The sequence below is a fragment of the Fukomys damarensis genome, unplaced genomic scaffold (genome assembly GCF_012274545.1).
Source record: "Fukomys damarensis isolate Sample0158 unplaced genomic scaffold, DMR_v1.0_HiC HiC_scaffold_39, whole genome shotgun sequence".
Lineage (NCBI taxonomy): Eukaryota > Metazoa > Chordata > Mammalia > Rodentia > Bathyergidae > Fukomys > Fukomys damarensis.
This window is the reverse complement of record NW_022900951.1, coordinates 41,688,794-41,710,742: the sequence shown is the minus strand read 5'-3', so window position 1 is coordinate 41,710,742 and position 21,949 is coordinate 41,688,794. Positions and strand designations below refer to the sequence as shown.

Below are 21,949 nucleotides of genomic sequence, written 5' to 3'. Positions count from 1 at the left end.
TCATTTAATATTCACATGTTCCCATAAGCTAGGCATTATTTTATTTACTATTTTTCATATGCAGAAACTGAGGCATAGAGAGGTAATATGATTTCCCCAAGAACACACAGCTAGGACAAAGCAGGAGCAGGATTATTTCCCCTCATATTTTAAGCAGGTATTGATGAAATTTTTCTTAAAATTTTAAGAGAATTAACATGCCTGTAATCCCAGATGTTGAGGAGGCTGAGGCAGGAGGATCATAAATTCAAGGCCAGCCTGGGCAACTTAGTGAGATCCTGTCTCAAAATAAAAAGTTAAAAAGGGCTGGGAATGTAGGTCAGTGCTAAAGTGCTTGCCTAGCATGTGTGAAGCTCTGGATTCAATCCTTAAGACTACTAAAACAACAACTCTTACAAGGATTCACATTTTTAATATACTGACTTAGTTCACACCTTTATAATTTTTCTTTTAAAACAACTTTATTATGATTCACAATGATTCACTCATTTAATGTGACAATTAGTTTTATTATATTCAGAGGTGTGCAAACATCACAATAGAATTTTAGAAGTTTCATTATCTCTGAAAAGAAACCCCCTATTTATAGTAGTCAATTTCCATTTAGAAACCTGTCCCCACCCCACCTCTAGATAGCCACTAATCTACTTTCTGTCTCATACAAGGTTAACATGTTTTCAAAGTGTATCCACACTGTATAGCACGTACCGGTACATCATTCCTTCTAACACCAATTAATATTCTGTTGTATGTATATGCCACATTTTGCCATCCATTGATGAACATTTGTTTCCACTTTGGGGCAATTATGAATCAATAATACTGCTGTGAATCTCAGTGTACAAGTTTTTGTGTGAGCATGTTTTCATATCCCAAGAGTGAAACCGCTGGATTACACGGAAATGCTACTATGTTTAACATCTTGAGGAACTGTCAAACTGTTTTCCAAAAGTGGCTGCTTCTCTACATCCCTCTAGCAACCTGAGAGGGTTCTAAATTCTCCAAGTCCTCACCAATACTTGTTATTGTCTTTTTTATTCCAGCCATCCTAGTGGTTGTGCTGGGGATGGATCTCAGGGCCTCACACAAACCAGATAAGTGCTCCTACACTGAGCTCCAGCCCCAGCCCTCACTGTCCTTGACTTTCATTTTCCTGATTATTAATTATGTTGTGTATCTATCTGTGTGCTTACTGGGCACTTGTATATATTCTTTGGAGAAATATCTACTCAGATCCCTTGCCCATGTTTAGTTGGGTAGGTTTTACTATCAAAGTGTAAGAATTCTTTATATACACTGGATACAAATCTCTAAGCAGATACATGAGTTGCAATTATCCTCTTCCATTCTGTGGGTTGACTTGTTACTTTTTTGGTAGTATATTTGTGGCAGAAAAACTTTTAATTTTGGTTAAGTCCAATTTGTTTACTTTTTGTTTATAGAGTATACTTTTGCTATCATATCTAAGCCATTGAGGGGTAGAATTTGAATAGAGATCTGGCTCCAGTGTTCATGTTCTTAACCATTATACTATACCGCCAGTCTATAAATTAAATCACTATTAGTAATATTGCACATTAAGTTATTATTATGGAGGTTTTGTGTTTTGGCCTGAAAAATACATATGGAGCAAAGAAGCCTCATAATCATACCCCAACCTTAGCATAGACCTTTGGAGAATTATGGGTAGGGCCTAGGATGCTCACATGTTAGGGACAGGAGTAAGAGTCAGGTGAGAGAATTGCTGGTCCTCAGGTCACCCACTGAGCTGCTTCCCCTGCTGCATACCTTACAGGGCTGTGACCCCACATCCTTTCTCTCAGTGGCACAGTCTCTCCAAAGAGATTTTCACACAGACATAATCAATGCTGGGGGATGTTTACATCTGTAGACTTTCTAGAAGGGTAATGAGAGGAAACATAGTAACTCTAAGGCCAGGAATGTCCCTCCAGGAGACCACACCAAGGATGCTCCCTGTAAGGATTGCTTCCCTTTGGCAGCTCAGTCACAGGGATTGAATTGGAAGGAAGGTGCCTTCTCTGCAGCCTGCAATTCCCATTAGTTGTTTAATGTCACCAGCCGTATCCAGGATATACAGTAACCCCTCATCCATGGCCTTTCTGTAGTTTCACTTACCTGCAATGAACCATGGGTGGAAAACAGTAAGCAGAAAATTCCAGAAATAAGCAAATTCATGTTCTAAATTGTGTGCCCTTCTGAGGAGCAAGATGAAATCTTGTACTGTCCAGCTTTTTATTACAGTATACTGTTACAACTGTTAATCTCTTAATGCACCTAATTTATAAATTAAACTTTATCATAGGTATGTATGTATAGGAAAATACAGTATATATGGGGTTTGGTGCTATCTCTGGTTTCAGGTATCTACTGGGAGTGGTGGTACATATCCCCTTTGAATAAGGGGCGGTACTGTATAACAGACCTCAGAGAGACCACAAAATAAGCAGTAGGAAGTCTGAACATCCCAGGATTGCAGGGTAACATCACCTATTTTGGGTATCGGGGAGCAGTTATAAGCAGCAGGAACAATCTGTGATCCCTGACAACAATCCAGTGCTGAGAAAACATCCTGGGACACAAGAAAACAGCCAGTGGGACCACAGACTAGTTCTTGTAGTAAAAGGACAGGCAGAGAGTGTAAACAGCAGGGAAGGGGAAATCATCCCCAAATGTCATATGACAGCAAGAACTACCAAGGAGACAGCCAGAGAGAGCGGGGAACAACCTATAGGGCTGAGGGACAGCCAGAGCAATGAGCAAACAGCTGGACACACACACACACACACACAGAGGCAAAGCTCTGGGTCTAAGGAACAGCAGGCCTGCCAAATATCTGCTGAGACAACAGCCCTGTATTTGGAAGACAGAGGACCTACAAAGCAGCTAGAGGAGATGGGCTCCACAGCCTAAAAGACCAAGCTCAGTGAACAATCAGAACAATATACAACAGCCTGAAGGACAGATGGACCACCAGAGTCAAAGGAATAGCTGTGGGGATTGAAAGAACAAACAGCCAAGAAACCAGCTGAAAGAAATCGGGAACATTGACTCACCCTATTGCCTACAGGGTCACTAGAGGCTGTGTGGCATCAACCCAGAGATCAGAGCCACTATTCCAATGGCTAGTGAGGACTCAAGAGAGTGATGGGAGCTGATGCAGCACTAACAGACGTGGCTGTGGGAATTCATGCAGTCAAAGACATTGTACTGGTGGCTAACGTAGCAGAATTTCAAACCGTGATGGGCTCTAATTAAAGGTAGCCTCCAGTGAGCTCCACCCATTTTGCTGGGGCTCATGAGGTCAGTTATACTGCACCAGGCGACAGTGAGGAATCAACCTACCCTGGGATGGGGCCCGTGAATGGGCTGCTACTGTTATAGAGGTGAAACTACTTTAGAGGTGGCTAGTGGCTAATCAGCAAAGAGTACTTACGAGCTAATGCAGAGTCAGCAAACGTTGGGCTGATTCTTTGTGAAGATCAAGGACTCTGCCCTGTATTTGTGACTAAGTTTAGCAGCCATGTGATGATACTGCCATACGGTGGGCAGATGCTGTGACAGAGAAACGTGAGATGGACTCCACCGAGTGGTGAGTGGTCAGCAGTTGTGGCACTGAGCTTAACAGTGATGGGCTTGGGGATAGGGTGTGGGCACTGTGCTGGGGCATCATTGTATCCAGACACTGAGCAGTGCCTTCAGTGAGAGGTCAACGCAGGGCCAGCGAACACTGTGATTGGGTTTTATGACAGTCAGAGATACTGAGTGACAAGCAAGGTGAGGCTCATGTGGACTCAGCAGACATTGTACTGGGAGCTCATAGAAGTTAGTCTCTGCTCTTATGATTAACTGAGGATCAGCAGACCAGAGTGATGGTAGCTAGGGTACAGTTAGCAAATACATTGCTGGGGCAATCCTCAGTACCACATACACACAAAAGAATAAGGGCTACTGTACAGCAAATGTAAAAAGTGTAATATGCATGTTGAAGTAGATGCTATATTTTTTATCTGAGGATCAATTCAAATAACCTGGGTCATCTTGGCCATGTGACATTCAGGGAAAAATAGGAAAAAGTATTTAACACAGTATCAATTTACTGTGGCATACTGCCACTAAATACTAAAAATAAAAGATTCACTCTTTTCCCCCTAGTACTGGGGATTGAACTCAGGGCCTTGTCACATTCTAGGCAAGTGCTGTACCACTAATCTATATCCCCAGCTCTATCCTGAGTTAAGGTCTCACTAAGTTGTTCAATCTGACCTTGAACTTGTGATTCTTCTGGCTCATCTTCCCAAGTAGCTGAGAATATAGGCATACACCACCACACCAGGCTAGGATTCACTCTTAACTGATCAAAAAAGATGTAATAAAAAACATTCTCAGGGCCAGGGATATAGCTCAGTAGTTCCACTGCCTGCCTTGCAAGCACAAGGTCCTGAGTTTGATCCCCACTACACACAAACAAACAAACAAACAAACAAAGTTATCAGAAAACATGAGAGGTTCACCACATCCTGACCCCTTACCAGAGGAAACTCTACAGGGTATTTTTCAAGCAAATAGGAAAATGATCCTCAATGGAATCTAGAAAGTCATGAAGAGCAATCAAGATGGTGAATATGTGGGTAAAATGAAAAAAAATGTTTTGTGAGGAAATGTGTTTCTCTCTCTCTCTCTCTCTCTCTCTCTCTCTCTCACATTTGTACCCCATAACACATCACTATATTTTGAAAAATAACACACCATTATATTCGAAATATGTATGTATATACATGCATATAAGAAAAGTTGCTATTAAAAATTTAGAGGACTGATAGTAAGTGCTGGCAATTGTGGAAAATCTGGAAACTTTTTCAAACTGTTCCCAAGAGTTTAAATTAATACAATTTGGAGGGAAAAATTCAATACTTAAAATTTGACAAACTTCTGTATCAATCAGAGACCAGCTAGGACACAGAAAACACATTCACTATTTTAAGAGACAGAAGTTATTTGAAATAATTTTCACTAGTTATGAAGTTGTTAACTACATAATTGAAGAGACAAAAAGACAGCATTTAAGTTATCAAGGAAGTAGCAATTAGAGAAAGCAGCCAGGCTAGAGTAGTATGGAAGGGATAAAGATGCAATTATTAAAAATTAAAAGGGGGTCAGGGATGTAGCTCAGTGGCACTGCCTCGAAAGCACAAGGTCCTGAGTTTGATCCTTTGTACCCACCCACCCCCAAATTAGAAGGCACCAGGCATGATGGCACACAACTATAGTCCCAGCTACTTTGGGGGTTGAGGCAAAAGGTCCAAAAGTTCAAGGCCAGCCCAGGAAACTAAAAAAATAAAGGGGCTGGGAGTGTAGCTCAGTGGTAAAGCACTCCTGGGCTTGATCTCCTCTACTGTAAAAAAAACAAAACAAAACTGAGTAAGATGGAAGAGGGTACTCTTGTGGCTGGGACTCATACCTCTAAGCATGTAGAGGATGGGTCCGTAGGCTAGCTTGGGAAATGCTGAAAAACTGCCAACTGGGCAAAACTGCTGCTGCAAGGAGCTGTGCTGCCATCCCTGTGAAGAAGCCACGGCAGGTGGGCCTTCTAGGAGGAGGGGAGGGGAGAAGAAAGTTCCTTCTACCTTCAGCCCCAAAGTTGAGATCTAGTATCTCTTATTGGCATGGCCCCACACAGAGGACATGGCGTGGCAGAAATGTGGTTTGTAGAGTCACAAAGCACAGAAGTTTAATAACTGGAACATTATTATATACCGTGATTCAGCAGTTCCACTTCTAGGCTTAGACATGAAACACACAAACAGTACATCTTCCACCATAAGAGTAGAGAGGAATGAGTAAACCAGACCTACATTTATCAACATAAATCTTTGGAAGGTAACATCACATGGAAAAAAGCAGGCTGCTGATTTTAACTAGTGTGATACCAGTTATAGAAAAACCTAACCAGACAATATAGTAGTATGTACAGCAGACTTCATACTATACAAAAAGCTCACAGTAGAGCCAGATGCAGTGGTGCACGCCTGTAATCCCAGCACTCTGGGAGGCTGAGGTGGGAGGATCGCAAGTTTGAGCCTAGCCCATGCAACTCAGCAAGACTCTGTCAAAATATAAAAGTGTTGCGATGTAGCTCAGTGCAAAGGCCTTGGGTCCAAGCCCCAGGACAAAGAAAAGAAAAAAAAGCTCAATACATTTAAATCTAAATGTTAAGAAAAACCTTGCTTCAGAGCCAAGTATGGGTGAATATCATTACCCTGAAGCTGAAGATAGTAAAACAGTGCTTTTAAAGGACAAACCATAATATGGAAGAAGATATGGCAACATATATGATGGAAAAGTTTTATAATCTCATGAATTAAAACAATGGCATTTAAACCAGGAAGGAAAAGATGAACAGCCCATTATAAAATAATGGACAAATGATAGGAATAGTCCATGCATTAAAGAAAACATCCAAAAAAGAAAAAAAGAGAGAAAGAGAAAACATCCAAATGGTCAATGGACAGATAAGATGTTCAACCTCACCACAAAATGGGGAACAAATGAAAACAATAATGTGCTATATTCTGAGGGGACCAGGACCTGGTTTACACCAATCTAGGTGCAACAACGTGATTGGTTCTCTTCATGCTGTGGTGATCAGATGCTCCAAGGGCCTTGATCTGATGCAGAGGGGTTCAGGGAGGAGCTTTCTCTGTGGCACAAGGCCAAGGCCGGCCTACATGAGTCCTCTGATGTTCTGTGAGGTGTGCTTTGCGGCAGAAAGCCTTGCCACATTCCTGACACTCAAAAGGTCTCTCTCCTGTGTGAATGCGCTGATGCTCAATGAGGCGTATTTTCACGTAGAAGGCATTTCCGCACTCACTACATTCATAAGGTTTCTCTCCTGTGTGAGTTCTCCGGTGCTGACAAAGGGATTTCTTCATACTAAAGATTTTTCCACATTCACTGCACTGGTAGGGTTTCTCTCCTGAATGCATCCTCTGGTGTTCAATGAGGCGAGCTTTCACATAGAAGGCATTACCACATTCATTACATTCATAAGGTTTCTCTCCCGTGTGAATTCTCTGATGGATCCCAAGAGATGAGTGCACCCTGAAAGATTTCCCACATTCATTACACTGATAGGGTTTTTCGCCTGTGTGGGTTCTCTGATGATTATTGAGAGTCATCTTCATTCGGAAGAATTTCCCACATTCTCCACATTCGTAGGGTTTTTCCCCTGTGTGAATTCTCTGATGTTGATTTAAGGATTTCTTGGCCCGGAAGTTCTTCCCACAGTCCCCACATTCATAGGGTTTCTCCCCTGTGTGAGTTCTCTGGTGTTGGGTAAGGGATATCTTGACACGAAATGTTTTCCCACATTCACCACACTCGTAGGGCTTCTCCCCTGTGTGGGTTCTCCGGTGAATTGTGAGAGTGGCCTTCTCTGAAAAGGTTTTCCCACAGGCTGTACATTCATAGGGTCTCTCTCCTGTGTGTGTTCTCTGATGCAGAATGAGTTGTGACTTCCTGCCAAAAGATTTTCCACATTCATGACATTCGAAAGGCTTCTCACCTGTGTGCGTTTTCTGATGAGCAATGAGGTAGGATCTCGCACTGAAGGTTTTGGCACAGTCACCACATCCATAGGGCCTCTCCCCTGTGTGTATTCTCAGATGTTCAACGAGGTTTGATTTCCTACAGTACGCTTTCCCACATTCATGACATTCAAAGTTTTTATCTCCTGCATGTGTTCTTTTATGTCTGACAAAGGCTGTTTCCTCAGGGAAACCTTTGCCACATCTGTTATAGTCGACATTTTCATTCAAAGTTTGAATCTTCTGATGTGGAAGAAGGTTGAGGGCAATGCCCCCAACTGAAGTGTTGCCACACAGCAGAGAGAGGGATTCTTTAAAAACAAATCAGAGTATGTCACTCTTTCACATAAATCCCCCAAATAGCCAATCACAGTATAAAATTAAGCTCCTTAACCTAGCTTTCAGAGCTAGGTATCATATGGACCCCTGCTAACTCATTGATGCCACTTCTTAACATTCTCCCCATCTCTCATCCTGGCCTCTTTGCTAGTCCTCGGGTATGTCACCCTGTCCAGGCTCGACACTCACAATTCTCTGCCCAGAATACTTAAAAGCTACATGGCTCCTTGTAGCTCACTTCACTGATGTTTGTGCACTAATGTTAACCTCACCAAAATGCCTGCCTTGACCACATTCTCTAACTGTATACAGTAGTGGGCTAGCTTTCTTAACTTACACTGATTTTCTTTTCATCACTAAACACATTATGTTTTGTTTTTGGGTTTTTTTGTTTTGGTTTTGGTACAGAGGATTGAACTCGGGTCCTTGCGCTTGCAAGGCAGGACACTGAACCACTGAGCTAAATCCCTGGCCCACTAAACTCATTATGTATTTGCTTTGGTCGCCTTCCCTCGTTAGCTTGTAAGCTCCAAGAAAAGAGAGATTCTTTTCACTGCTGGGTCTCCACACGTAGAGTGTGACCAGCATATACCTGGTACTCACTTAAGGTTTGGTGAATGACTAAATAAATGTATGTATTCATGGATGGCTGACATTAGAAGGCACCCAAGCAATGGAGAAGAGGAAGAATAAATGTCTAGGAGGCAGAGGTCAATAAGAATAGTGGATAACTTTACAAAAATCACAGCAAAACAAGCACGTTTGTGTAAGTATGATATTGAGAAGTGCAATTTAGGGTCTGAAGTGTATAGACTTTCTGTCTTGATTTTCAAAGATCTTAGGCCCTTAAAAAGAGATTCCTGGAAAATACTGTACCAGGCTAACCTCTGACCTGAATTGCTGGAATCTTATTTCCCCTGTGCTCCATATGTCTGGTTTTTGCTCACTTACCGGCATAAGCATGGCATGAGGATTCCTCCTCTAATATCCATAGCTCTTCTCCTCGCTCCAACTTGAAGATCATCTCTGGTTTGGCCACGCAGAGGCCTGTTAATGGGAAATGGCATAGGACATGGGCCAAGATGTTTTAACTTTAGGGCCTCTGATGCAGGAGTAAGGTGCATGTTCATGAGCTGCACGAGGAAGGGGGCCCATTTAAACATTTCATTGGGGAGGTCAGAACATATACATTCTTCCTGGTGCCCTGAACTGACCTTGAATCTGAAACTAAAACACAGAACTCTGCAGAGGCTGTACATATTACAGCAACCACACCCTGCCACGAATCACACAAACAAGCATCCTCACCCACAGACGCCAGATTGCTGTAGGTCTCCAGCATCACATCCTTGTGCATGGTCCTCTGTGCAGGGTCCAGTCTGTGCCATTCCTGTCGGGTGAAATCCACAGCCACATCCTCAAATGACACAGATTCCTGTAACAACAATCTGCAATGATCAGAATGGGATGCATGAAAAAGCTCTGTGAGCACAAATCCACTCCGTGGAGCCCCACTGAGCGCCAACATGAGTCACCCTGGATATGTGATTCATTATCTTAGTTGGTATTATACTTTGGGGGGCATGAAAAGCCCTGTCATTATATTAATGTATTAATTCATGAAGAAAAGATTACTAGATGACTCAGTTAAGACTATGTTCCTGGACCTGTGCACATTTCTAAGGAAATGAAGAAAGCACAGGATCTGTACTCAAGGAGCTCATATGTACAAGAGAAATGCTAGATAAGTAAAGACACAGTAAACAAAAATATGGATAAGTATAATAGACTTTTCTTCCCTCAGAGTTCTAAATTATGTTTAACACCTGCAAAAAATTAAATACTGTTTGATGTGGTTCTAAGTATATAAGATGAGACATTTAAGAAAATTACATTATAAACAGGGAACAGCAAAGAGGATTAAAGGGAAGTAAAAGTTCTACACAGTTCTACAAACTGTTAAAATGACTATAGCAGTAGGTTGTGATAAATTATGTATATAATATAACCCTTTCTTTTTTCAGTAATGGTGATTGAACTTAGGTCTTTGGACTGAGCTGCATCCCAGTCCTTTTTTGCTTTTCGATTTCTTCTAGTTTCATTTATTTTTAAATTTTTATTAGTACATGCTTGCAGTACATGATGTTCACATTCCTTGTGGAAAGTTGGCACATGTATATAACACATCTTGATTCCTTTTTTCATTCCCTTTCTGTCCCTCTTTCCTCTCTCTCTGTCTCTCTCTGTCTCTCTCTCTCTCTCCCTCTCTCTCTCTCTCTCTCTCTCTCTCTCCCTCTCTCTCTCTCTCTCTCTCTCTCTCTCTCTCTCTCTTTGGTACTGGGGATCTAACTCAGGCCCTTGCACTTTTGAGGCACCACTGAGCTAAAGCCCAGAGTTAAATCCCCTACCACTCCCTCCCTCCCTCCATCCATCTCTTGATCTCTTTCTCCTTTGAGAAAAATCTATTTCCCTACTTACTATTCTCTATCTTTTATTTTGCCCTTTATTTATAATTTGGGCTTCTGGTTTTTGTTTTGAGAAAAAGTCTTGCTAATTTACTTTGTTCCCTAGGCTGGACTCAAACTTGCCATCCTCTGCCTCAGCTTCCTAGAGTGCTGGGATTACAGATGTGTGCCACCATGCCTGGCTTAAAGTAACCTTTTAAAAAGCTATAAAGATATACATGAGAAAACATTACACAAAAATAAAAATGGAATTCTAAAAAATGTTCTAGTAGCAGACAGGAAGACCGGAGAAAACAGAATAGAGAGTTTCCATTTCAATCCACCACATATGTGTGTGATCTTTGGCTAGTGACTCTTGTATCGCCCTTGTGTCCCCAGGTCTAACCTGTTTCTTCTTTTCCCTTGATAGAGAACTCTTTAATGTAAAATGACTTATGCCATTTGCTTTGTTTAGTTCAGAATCAACAGGCACCGGAGGCATCTAGTCTCTCTAAAAAAGTTTGCAAATGAAAAAAACCATTGTTAACCTTGATGACCAGACTGCCCCCGCTTGCCCTGGGCTAGACTACATTGCTAAATGAATTTTAAAGGTAAACCTCCCCTACCAAAGAAATGCTACAATGGGTTGAAATTCAAATGCCTCACCACCATGTTTTGAATATCAGCAATGTGAAATGTGAAAGTGAAATGTAACCACCTAAATGAGATCAAGGCTGTACAACCCTATAAAAGAGGGAGTTGGAGCCCAGTACTGGGTTGATCAGACCACTGCCATTAGGTGCGATTGATCCTCATCGATGGAGTAAACTTTTGTTATTTTACTTCCATTCTGCTACCTCTGTGTGTCACCTGCCAATTCCTTCTGTAACACCCTTAATCTCTGCTGGAACTTCCTCCAAGATACAGATACTCTGAGAAACCCTTATAAGGAAGACCCTCACTCTCCATGTTGGAATACAACAGAAAATGTAAAGGCCAACATTCAGAATAAGGAAGAAATTCCTCCTGATCAGCAAAGACTTAATTTGCTGGGAAGCAACTGGAAGACAGATGTATGTGGCATGATCAAAATACAATGAATATTTAAATTTTTAAAAGTTACAGTAAAAGATACAGTGCCATTAATTTCCCTCAAAATATTCCCCATGTAACTTCAAACACACTTATCATTTATGCTACCTTTCTGAAGCAGTTTTGGAAGTTTTCTTTCATATGCATTTTTATAAGATGTGCTAAAAAATACAAGGAATGCTGCCACTGAGTTCCCTCCATCACAAAGGCAGGCTCGTAAAAACATTTCTGTGTTCTTATCCACCTTATTCATTGAATTTGGTACTGTGTGACTTCTGGCTCTTTCTCAAAGTAAAAATGACCAAGAAAGGTAAATGTTTTTAATCGATTTGGGATATATAGAGGCAGTCACAACAGCACAACTGAAGATACTCATGAAAAAGAACTTCTGGAAATGCTTCAAACAAGTGGGTTCAAAGCAAGGGGGAGTATCTTGAAAGAGATTGATGGCAATATGTCTTTTATTGTAGTAAAATTACTTAAACATTCACCATATTTTTAATTGCACTTCACCGTTGATCTGACTATAACATTCAAAAGGAGTCCAGGTTTCATGCTGAGACTTTGGGGTGGTACTAATAAAAAAGAAATGGGCTGGGGCTTTAGCTCAGTGGTTCGGTGGCCTGCCTTGCAAGTGCAAGGACCCGAGTTCAATCCCCAGTACCAAAAAAAAAAAAAAAAAAAAAAAAGAAGAAGTCATGTCACTCCCAAGATCCAAGATGAAGGAATATAAGATAAAAAAGGTTATGCTCACTGTCTTGAAATACTATAAGGTAGGCCAGGGATTTAGCTCAGTGGTGCTGCTGCCTGTCTCGCAAGTGCAAGGTCCTGAGTTTGATCACCAGTACCAAATGAAATACTATAAGGTGCCTGAAAGCGGCAAAATCAGTTGCCTTCATCGGGAGTGCCTTTCAAAATGAATGGAGCTGGAGTCTCTAGAAGTTATCACTCTGACAGACATTAATGTAATAAATGTTATCTGACATTCCCTCAACAAACCAGTAGACAAGAAATCATGTATGGGTTAATAAAACACATGGACTAATAAAAAAGAAAAAGAAAAGAAAGAGCCAGGCATGGTGTCACATACCTGCACTTGGGAGGCTGAGGTAGGAGTGTGAGTTTGAAGCCAGCCTGGGCTACATAGTGAAACCCTGTCTTTAATTAATTAATTAATTAATTAACTAAAACAGTTTTAAAATGAAACAAATGAAACAGCAAAAACACATAGAAAACAAAAAGTGGCAGACTTAAATCCTAACAGATCAATAATTACATTACATGTAATCTAAATACATCAATAAAAAGACAGATTGATAAGCAGATTCAAAATATGACCCAAAGTTCATGCTGTCTAAAATAGAAGAACTTTGATTATAGTAATATAGGTGGGCTGAATGTAAAAGTATGAAAAAAGATATGTCATGCAAAAAAAATTTTTTGGTACCAGGCATCAAACTCGGGACTTTGTTCTTGCAAGGCAGATGGCGAAACATCATGCAAATATTAATCAAAAGAAAGAAGTAGTTATATTATATCAGATAAAGTAGACTTCAGGGAATTAAAAACTACCAGGGTCAGTGCTCTGGTTTGATTATCTTCTCAAAAACTCATGTTTAATTTTAGTTGTATCACATCCATGTTTATAGCAGCACAACTCGCAATAGTTAAATCTTGGAAGCAGCTCATATGTTCATCAATAGGTGAATGGCTAACAATGTGGTATTTACACACCATGGAGTACTACTCTGTCACACAGGATAAACTTGTGTCATTTGTAGGAAAATGTATGCATGTTAAGACCATAATGCTAAGTGAAATACATCAAACACACAAACTTAGTGTCATGTGCTTTCTCTTATATGAGAAACCCAAAGCATAAATAATTTAAAGAACAAAATAAAGGATGGATAATAGGAATCAAGGAAATAGATCTTTTGCAAATAGGTAAGGGATCAAGAAATGAAGAGAGGGGAAGGTAAGGGGAAGCAAAAAGATGAGTTATGTACCCAAACCAATTCCCTACAATGAATGTAATCACTATGTACTGCAAACATGTACTAGTAAAAAATAAAATTGGAAAAAATAAAATGAAAAATTTATCAATCTAAAACATAAATGAACTTTAAAAAAAAGAAATCTAGGGCCAGGGATTTAGCTCAGTGGTTCTGCCGCCTGCTTTGTAAGCGCTAGGTTCTGAGTTTGATATCTGGTACCAAAACAACCAGCAACAACAACAAAAAGTATTAAAAAATGAAATTTAGTTGCCATTGTATTAAGAGGTGGGAGCTGGACATAGTGGCACACACCTGTGATCCCAGCATTCTGGGAGGCGAGACGACCATAATTTCAAGGCCAGCCTGGGAACAACTTAAATTCTCAAAATTAAAAAATATAAATGGCTGGTAGGGTGTCCCTAGGTTCAATCCCCAGTAGTGCAGGAAAAAATTGACAGCTTTAAAAAGTAAGGGTTTTGCCCTTATGAATAAACTGATGATATTAGTAAGAGTAAGTTCATTACTGAGACTGGGTTCACCCATTTTTGCTCTCATGTTTTGCTCTTCCACCATTCTTCCACGTGATTCCTTCCACCATGATACAATACAGCAAGAATACTCTCACTAGATGCTGACACTTTACCAGCCTCCAGAATTGTGAAGCAATACATTTCTGTTATTTTAAATTACCCAATCTCAGGTAATCTGTTATAGCATAGCAGCACAAATGGACTGAGACAGAGAAAGATACATAATAAAGAGATCAACCATCAAAAAGGACATAGAGTTCTTTATATATTCTAGATATTAGTGCCTTGTCCGAGGAGCAACTGATAAAAAATTTTTCCCATATTGTAGGTTGTCTCTTAGCTTTGTTGATGGATTCTTTTGCAGTGCAGAAGCTTTTTAATAAGATGAGATCCCAGTTGTTGATTCTTTCTGCTAGTTCCCATGCTGCTGAGGATTTGTTCATAAAGCCTTTTCCTATGCCAATGTTTTCAAGAGTTCTGCCTAACTTATCTTCCAGCAACTTTAGTGTCTCTTTTTAAATATTTAGATATTTAATCCACTTGGATTTTAGTTTAGTGCATCGTGAAAGATAAGGGTCTAGTTTTAATCTTTGACAGGTTGAAATGCAGTTTTTCCAACACCATTTATTAAAGAAGCTATCTCTCCTCCAGTGAGGATGGTTGGCTCCTTTGTCAAAGATGAGGTAGCTAAGTCCATCTGGAGTCACTTCTGTATCTTCCAATCTATTCCACTGATCCTCAGGTTTGTTTCTTTGCCCCCCCAATATAAAGACCCAATTCAAAAATGGGCATCTGAAATGAAGACATTTCTCAGACAAAGAAGTAAAAGCATCAAGTAAATATATGAAAAAATGTTCCACATCACTGGTCATTTGAGAGATGCAGATGAAAACAACACTGAAATTCCACCTCACCCCACAAAGAATGGCCACTATCAACAATCAACCAATAACAAATGTTGGCGGGGTTGTGGGGAGAAAGGAGCCCTTCTCCACTGTTGGTGGGAGTGCAGACTGGTGCAACCACTGTGGAAATCAATATGGAGATACCTCAGAGAACTAGGATTGGAGGTTCCATTTGACCCAGCCATCCCTCTGCTAGGTATCTTTCCAAACGAATTAAAAGAATCATACCACAGTGATATATGCGCACCCATGTTTATAGCAGCACAGTTTGTAATAGCTAAAACTTGGAAACAGCCCAATTGCCCATCAGTTGGAGACTGGATAAAGAAGATATGGTTTTTCTATAAAACGGAATACTACTCAGCCATAAAGAATGAGAAATTAGAGTCATTCATAGGAAAATGGATTCATATTGAGGATATACTCCTAAGTGAAATAAATAAGTCACCCATGCGTAAATACCAAATAGTTTCTCTGGTATGAAAAACTATAATTGTAAATAAGATCCTAATGGTATAATTGACAATGTGAACTAGGAAGAAAAGGGCTAAAGATGTAGGGTAAGTGGGAAGGGTAGGGAAAAGGAAATAAGGGAAAAGAAAAAATATGAAAAAATGATAATAAAGTTATTGTAAATAGGGAAGGGAGGAGGGGGTAAAGGGAGGGCAGGGGTATGGGGAAAAAATGAGAACCAAGACCTGTCATGTAAAGGTACAAGATCCCAATGATGAATGTAACTGTACTGTATACATAAAATGTACCAATACTCAATGAGGAAAGAGAAAAGGACATAGACATCCAAATGTGTATGCATCAAACAGCAGAAGCAAAAGCTTATGAAAATGAAAGCAGAAATAAACAAATTAAGAGTTGGAAATTCTAACACCCCTTCTTTCAAAGATTCACAGAAAAATTAAATAGAAAATGAGCAGGAAAACCAAATAACTCAACAATATCATGAACCAAAAGAATCTACTTAACATTTATAGAATACACTATCCAACAATAGCAGAATATTCTTTTCAAGTAACTACAGAACATATGCCATATTTTGAGCCACAAAATAAACTTCAATAAACTTAGAATTGAAATCATACAAGGTGTGTTATTTGACCACACTAGAATCAAACTGGGATTCAACTACAGAAAAACACTAGGAAAAAATCTGAACACTTTGAAATTTGAACAATATACTTGGGCTGGAGGTACAACTCAGTGGGAGAACACTGCTTAGAACTACTTAGGTTAGTGCTAGTACTGTGAGACCCTGTGGGTTTCATCCACAGCACTGAACACACACACACACACACACACACACACCTAGAGAGAGAGAGAGAGAGAGAGAGAGAGATTCCTGTTTGGTTCAATTAGGGTTTCAAGGAAAATTAAAAAATATATTGAGGGCTGCAGATGTAGCTCAGTGGTAGAGCACTTGCCTAGTATGTGTGAGGCAATGGGTTCCATCTGTAGCACTGCAAAATAAAAATACACTGAACCATATGAAAACACAACATATCAATTTGTGAGAGACACATAAAGCAATTCTTAATATATGAAACAAACTTCTTATTACCCTGCAGATATCAAAAGAATAATAAAGAATATTACTGTGAAAGTTAGCATTATCAAAATGGAGTCATTTGTGTCAACTCTAACAAAAAAATAAATAAACCTGAGAGATTATGAAGGAAGGTTGCCGCCTAATAACAAGTATCACAAACAAAGCCAGAACCAAAAGCTTGCATAAGGACCTCCACAAATTTAAACAAAAGGTATTTATTTTTGCAGGGCATCTGCCCAGCAACTGTCTGTCAATCTTGGACTGATGTCACCCTTATTTTTTTTCAATTTTTTTATTCATTAAGTTTATTGGTACATTTTAGGTATACAATATGATAAGATGCATCATTGGGAATTTGTACTTTTACATGATGTAACTTGGTTCTTATTTTTCCCCATCCCCTTGTCTTCCCTTCAACCCCTCCACCGCTCCCTATTTACGACTTTCAGTTTTTTCCTTTTCTTGTATTTATTTCTTTTCCTTCTTTCCTCTCCCCTACCTCTTCTTCTCCCCCTTCCACTTCCCCTGTGGACTTTTTCTTTCAAAATATCAGTATAATCTTTCTTATTTTTGCCTTTAAAAACTTCTCCTTGCCTCAACCCCTTTAAATATGCTTAGCTTACTATAGCACATATATATTCCCTTTGCAATTTTATTTCCCAAATAAAATTTGATTTTGCTTGATTTTAATGTCTTTGTGTTTCTCTCAGTCAACAAATCTATACATATAATTTCAATAACAGATGAAATAGGCTAATTCCCATAAATGATCACAAGTCACCCGATATGAAATAGATAATATTGTTACCAATCGGCCTTGGGTTCTTTTGCCTAATACAGATGGAAATTATGAATCTGCATAGTGCAGCTCTGCTAGCAGTCCTGATGTCACCAGATGACACCTGGTAATGTGAGATGCCAACAGTTGACAGCCAACTCTATTAGATGCTGGCCTCTGCTGCTGCTGCTTGCTGCTGTCTTTCAGTGCCAGCCTATACTGGACACTAAAAGTCAACTCTACCTGGTGCTAGTCTCTGGAGATCTTTGGTGTCTTAATGGTTTTGAGAGTATATTGTTCTTTTCTTTTTTAAAAAATGAGCACTCTACCCACACTACTTAGGATAAAAATCCCAAGTGGATTTACAAGACTTTTGGAGCCCACACAACCCGAGAAATAAATCATGAACAGGATCACAGGAACACTAAAGCAAGTCTTTATTTTAACAGGGCCAGTGCTGCAGCACATGGGGATCAGTACACAGGAGGGAGCCCTCCTAGACTAAAACCTCAGAAGTGGCTGGGGAGTGCTGCTTATATTAGCAGCTTGAAGGCCTGTTTCAGTGAGCATCAAGGCTGAAACCTGCTAGAAACGTTGGGCTTGCAAATAAGGAGCCCAGATCCCTCCCTCCCTCATGTTAGCCATTCCAGGATGCCCTCTCCCCTCTTCAAAAGGTAACAGTGTCCTCTGAGGTGGTGGGAGTTGGGGAGGGGCACTAGGCTGTCTGGCCGGCTGTACTCATGTTGGAGTGGAGAATGGCGGTTTGAAAGCCAGGGAGGACACCACCAGATAGCCAGGGAAGACACTGAAACAAACTTCCCCACCAGTCCACTGTGGTGCAAGAGGGAGCAAAGGGAAGTGAGGGAGAGGGGTATGCTGGCCACTGGCCAAGGCACGTCTCCCCTCCCACTGGCACAGGGAAAAATGAGAGTCAGGTGGTTTCCATCTTTCTCAATATGATTAGCCCTATAACTATAAAGAGCATTGAAAATGGGGCTGCCAGGTCTGGAACTGGAATTTCCAGAATCATGAGCCAAAGAAACCTTTTCTTTTCGCAAGTTAAAAATGTATATATTATAGGAATGGGATCTGTTATTTAGAGAGAGAGAGAGAGAGAGAGAGAGAGAGAGAGAGAGAGAGAGACAGAGAGAGAACCTCCTAGCCCAGATGATGTTATTAAACTTTTTTTTCAGTGCAAAAGATCAAACCTTGAGCCTTATACATGATAGGCAACCACTCTACCACCCACCACCCATCATAGTTTTATTTTTTATTTTATTTATTTATTTATTGGTACTGGGGATCGAACCCAGGACCTTGCACTTCTGAGGCAGGCACGGTGCTGCTGAGCTAAATTCCCGGCCCGCACCATACTTTTAAACATAAATTAATACTGCTATGGTTTAGATATAAAATGTTCCCCAAAGGAAAGTGATTGTATCACAAGGTCTCTAATCTCATCAATGGATCAACCCATTTTTTAGTTCACAGATGAATGAGCTACAGGGACTGGGGCCCAGTTGGATGAGGTGGGTCACTGGGAGTGTGTCTTCTCAGAGTACATCTTTGGTTCTGGCTCTTTTCAAGTCTCTCCGCTTCTGGCTGCCATGGGTTGGACAGCTTTCTTCTGCCATGCCTTTCCTCTCAGAAGCCAGGCAACAAAGGCCTGAAGCGTCTGAAATTGTGAGCCCAGATAAATCTTCTCTCCCTTAAACTAGTATTTCCCTGTGACAGGTGTAACCTTTTTTTTTTTTTTCTTTTTTTTTTTTTTTTTTTTTTTTTTTTTTTTTGGTAACAGAGATCGAACTCGGGACCTTGCACTTGCAAGGCAGGTGGCAGCACCACTGAGCTAAATCCCTAGCCCTTCCCTGTGACAGGATGAAAAGGGGCAGCCAAAGGAAATACATACATATCTTAGTCCTTGGAACCTGTGGATAGCACTTTAATAGCAAAAAAGGGTATTTGCAGATATGACTAAGTTAAGGATCTTGAGATGGGGAGATTATCCTGGTTCCTACATGCAATTATATGTATCATACTAAGAGGGAGGCAGAAGAAGATTTGACACACAAAAGTAGGACTGTGAAGATTGAACAGAATGATGCTGGGTATAAAAGACTGGATGCAACCCATGGAAACAAGCAATCAACTTTCCTCTAAAGCCTCTGGAGGAAGAATAGCCTGACAGCATGTTGATTTTGGTCCAGTTGGACTAAGTTTGGACTTCTAAACTCCAGAGGTATAAGAAAATACATTTATTGTTATTGTTTTTGAGGTAAGGTCTCACTATGTTGACCAGGCTAACCTTGAACTTGTGGGCTCAATTGATCCTCCTGCTTTAGCTTCCCCAGGAGCTGAGACATAGGAGTACACCACCACATCTGGCTAATTTGTTGTTCTGAACCACCAATGTCATGGTGATTTGTTCCAGTATCCACAGCAAATGAATACTTTCACTGATTAAAAACAGAAAACTAAAGCCAGTATAAGCAAAAATTTCAACAGGATAATAGCAAACAGAATTGAGTAAAATATTAAAGAATTATATATCATGACCAAGTCAGATTTTTTTCCATGGATGCAAGACCAATTCAATTTTCAAAAGCAGCCCCTATAATCCACATTAACAGGACGAAGTCTGTTTTATGTTACTATCAGAATATTGGAGACTAGATGATTTATAAAGAGAAATTTCTTCTGTCACAATTCCACAGGGTGAGAAGTCTAAAGGCAAGGCACTAGCAGGTTCTGGCTTTGGGTCCCAGATGGTGTTTCATATTGTCACATGCCCTGCTGTAACATTATCCTTAATGGCAGAAGACTGAAAATCAGGGATAAGGCAAGGACATCCATTCTCACAACTCTTATAAAAAATAGTACTGGATGTTCTAGCCAGTGAAATAAGACAAGACATGGAAATAAAAGGTAAAAAGAATAAGAAGGAAGAAATAAACTATTTCTATTTACAGATGACATTATTGCCTGTGTAGAAATTCCTGAGGAATCTGCCCAAAATAAAGCCCCTTCTAGAAAAAATAATTGAGTTCTTCTGTAAGATAACAGGCAACAAAATGGACATAAAAATCAGTTATATTGCTTACATTACTAATAAAAATGTGAATACCAAATAAAAGATACAACTACTCAAAAGAAACCAAAATACTTATGTGTAAATCTAACAAAATATGGTAAGACTTGTACACTCAATACTACAAACTCTGATTAAAGAAATGAAAGAAAGTCTAAAAACATGATTAAATTATTCATGGTTTGCAAGACAACATTCTCCCAAAACTGACAGGCAGGTTTAAAACATTTCCTATAAAAATCCTTAAAAAGTTTGTGAATATTAGGCAAGATTATTCTTAAAATTTATGACAGAAGACAAATAAATGAGAATAACTAAAATTTTTTAGAAAGAATGCAACAGGAATCAGCCTAGCATTTTCAATTCATATCATGTAGCTATGGTAACCAAGATTACACAAGGATAGACAAATGGAACAAAGTAAGAAGTAGAAGTAAAAGCAATTATATAGTAAAGAGACAACCTTTTATTTATTTTTTGTTTTTGTTTTTGTTTTTTGGGGACAGGGTCTCACTATGTAGTTGAGATTGACCTGGAATTCACTAGGTAGCCCAGGATGTTCTCAAACTCACAGCGATCCTCCTGCCTCAGCCTCCCGAGAGTGCTGGGATTACAGGCATGTGCCACTTTTCAAAAATCATATAGGTTTGGAGAAAGTTTTCAGATCTGACACCCAAAGTATAAAATGTTAAATGAAGAATTAATAAATTAGCCCATTAAAATTAAAATTTTTTTCTGTGAAAAACTGTTTCTGTTAAGAGAAAGAAAAAAATCCAAGTGTGGTGTAGTACTGGGGTTAGAACCCAGGGGCTCTTGTATGCTAGGTAAATGCTCTACCACTGAACTACAGCTTCAACCCAAACACTTAGAAAACATCTAAAAGAAAACAGGAGCCAGAGCCAGGGAAGGTGGTGTACACCTGTAATCCAGAACTCTGGGAGGTTGAGGCAGAAGAAGAGTTGTCCAGCCTGGGCAAACCTATGTAGGAAGACCTTGTCTCAAAAGGGGAAGGTGGGGGGGGAGGCAGAGACAAAGAAAAAAGAGAAAATCTTTAAGAACTTCATGCTAGATGATGTGGTTTTATACATGACACAAAAAGCACAGTGCATAAAAAGGAAGTCTGATTAATTGGGCTTTATCAAAATTTAAAATGCTCCTGAACCGGGAATTTAACTCAGTGGTTCTGCTGCCTGCCTTGCAAGCTCAAGGACCCAAGCTCAATCCCTGGTACCAAAAATTAAAAAATAAAATAAAATGCAGCTGAGTGTGATGGAACACACCTGCAAGCCTAGCACTTGGGAGGCTGAGGCAGGAGATTATAAATTTGAGGCTAGCCTGGACTATATAGCTAATTTGAACCCAGCTTGGGCTATATAGTGAGACTCTCCAAAAAGAGAAAAGAAAAAAGAGAAAGAAAAACTATAGACAGGGGAAAATATGTCCAACCACAGATCTGACAACAGCGGTGTAAGTAGAATATATAAAGCACTGCCAGGGATTTGGCTCAGTGGTTCTGGCGCCTGCTTTGCAAGCTCAAGGGCCCGAGTTTAATCCCCAGTACAAAAAAAAAAAAAAAAGAAAAAAAAAAAAAAGAAAGAAAGAAAAAGATTT

General features: G+C 39.9%; 1 protein-coding gene across 4 annotated transcripts in view; it reads right to left on the bottom strand.

Annotated features, from left to right (window-relative positions):
• Positions 1-6,464: 6,464 nt before the first annotated feature.
• Znf157 (zinc finger protein 157) overlaps positions 6,465-21,949 on the bottom strand; it is a 32,912-nt gene continuing 17,427 nt past the window's right edge. For 3 of the 4 annotated variants that reach the window (XM_010643515.2, XM_033760327.1, XM_033760328.1), the window contains exons 3-5: positions 9,252-9,378; positions 8,895-8,990; positions 6,465-7,915 (exon numbers count right to left, since the gene is read on the bottom strand). In XM_010643515.2, coding sequence (XP_010641817.1) covers positions 6,702-7,915; positions 8,895-8,990; positions 9,252-9,378 — 1,437 coding nt within the window. In that variant the 3' untranslated portion in view covers positions 6,465-6,701. Of the gene's footprint in view, positions 7,916-8,894; positions 8,991-9,251; positions 9,392-21,949 lie in introns of all 4 variants that reach the window. The other variant, XM_010643516.2, reaches the window with a different exon arrangement.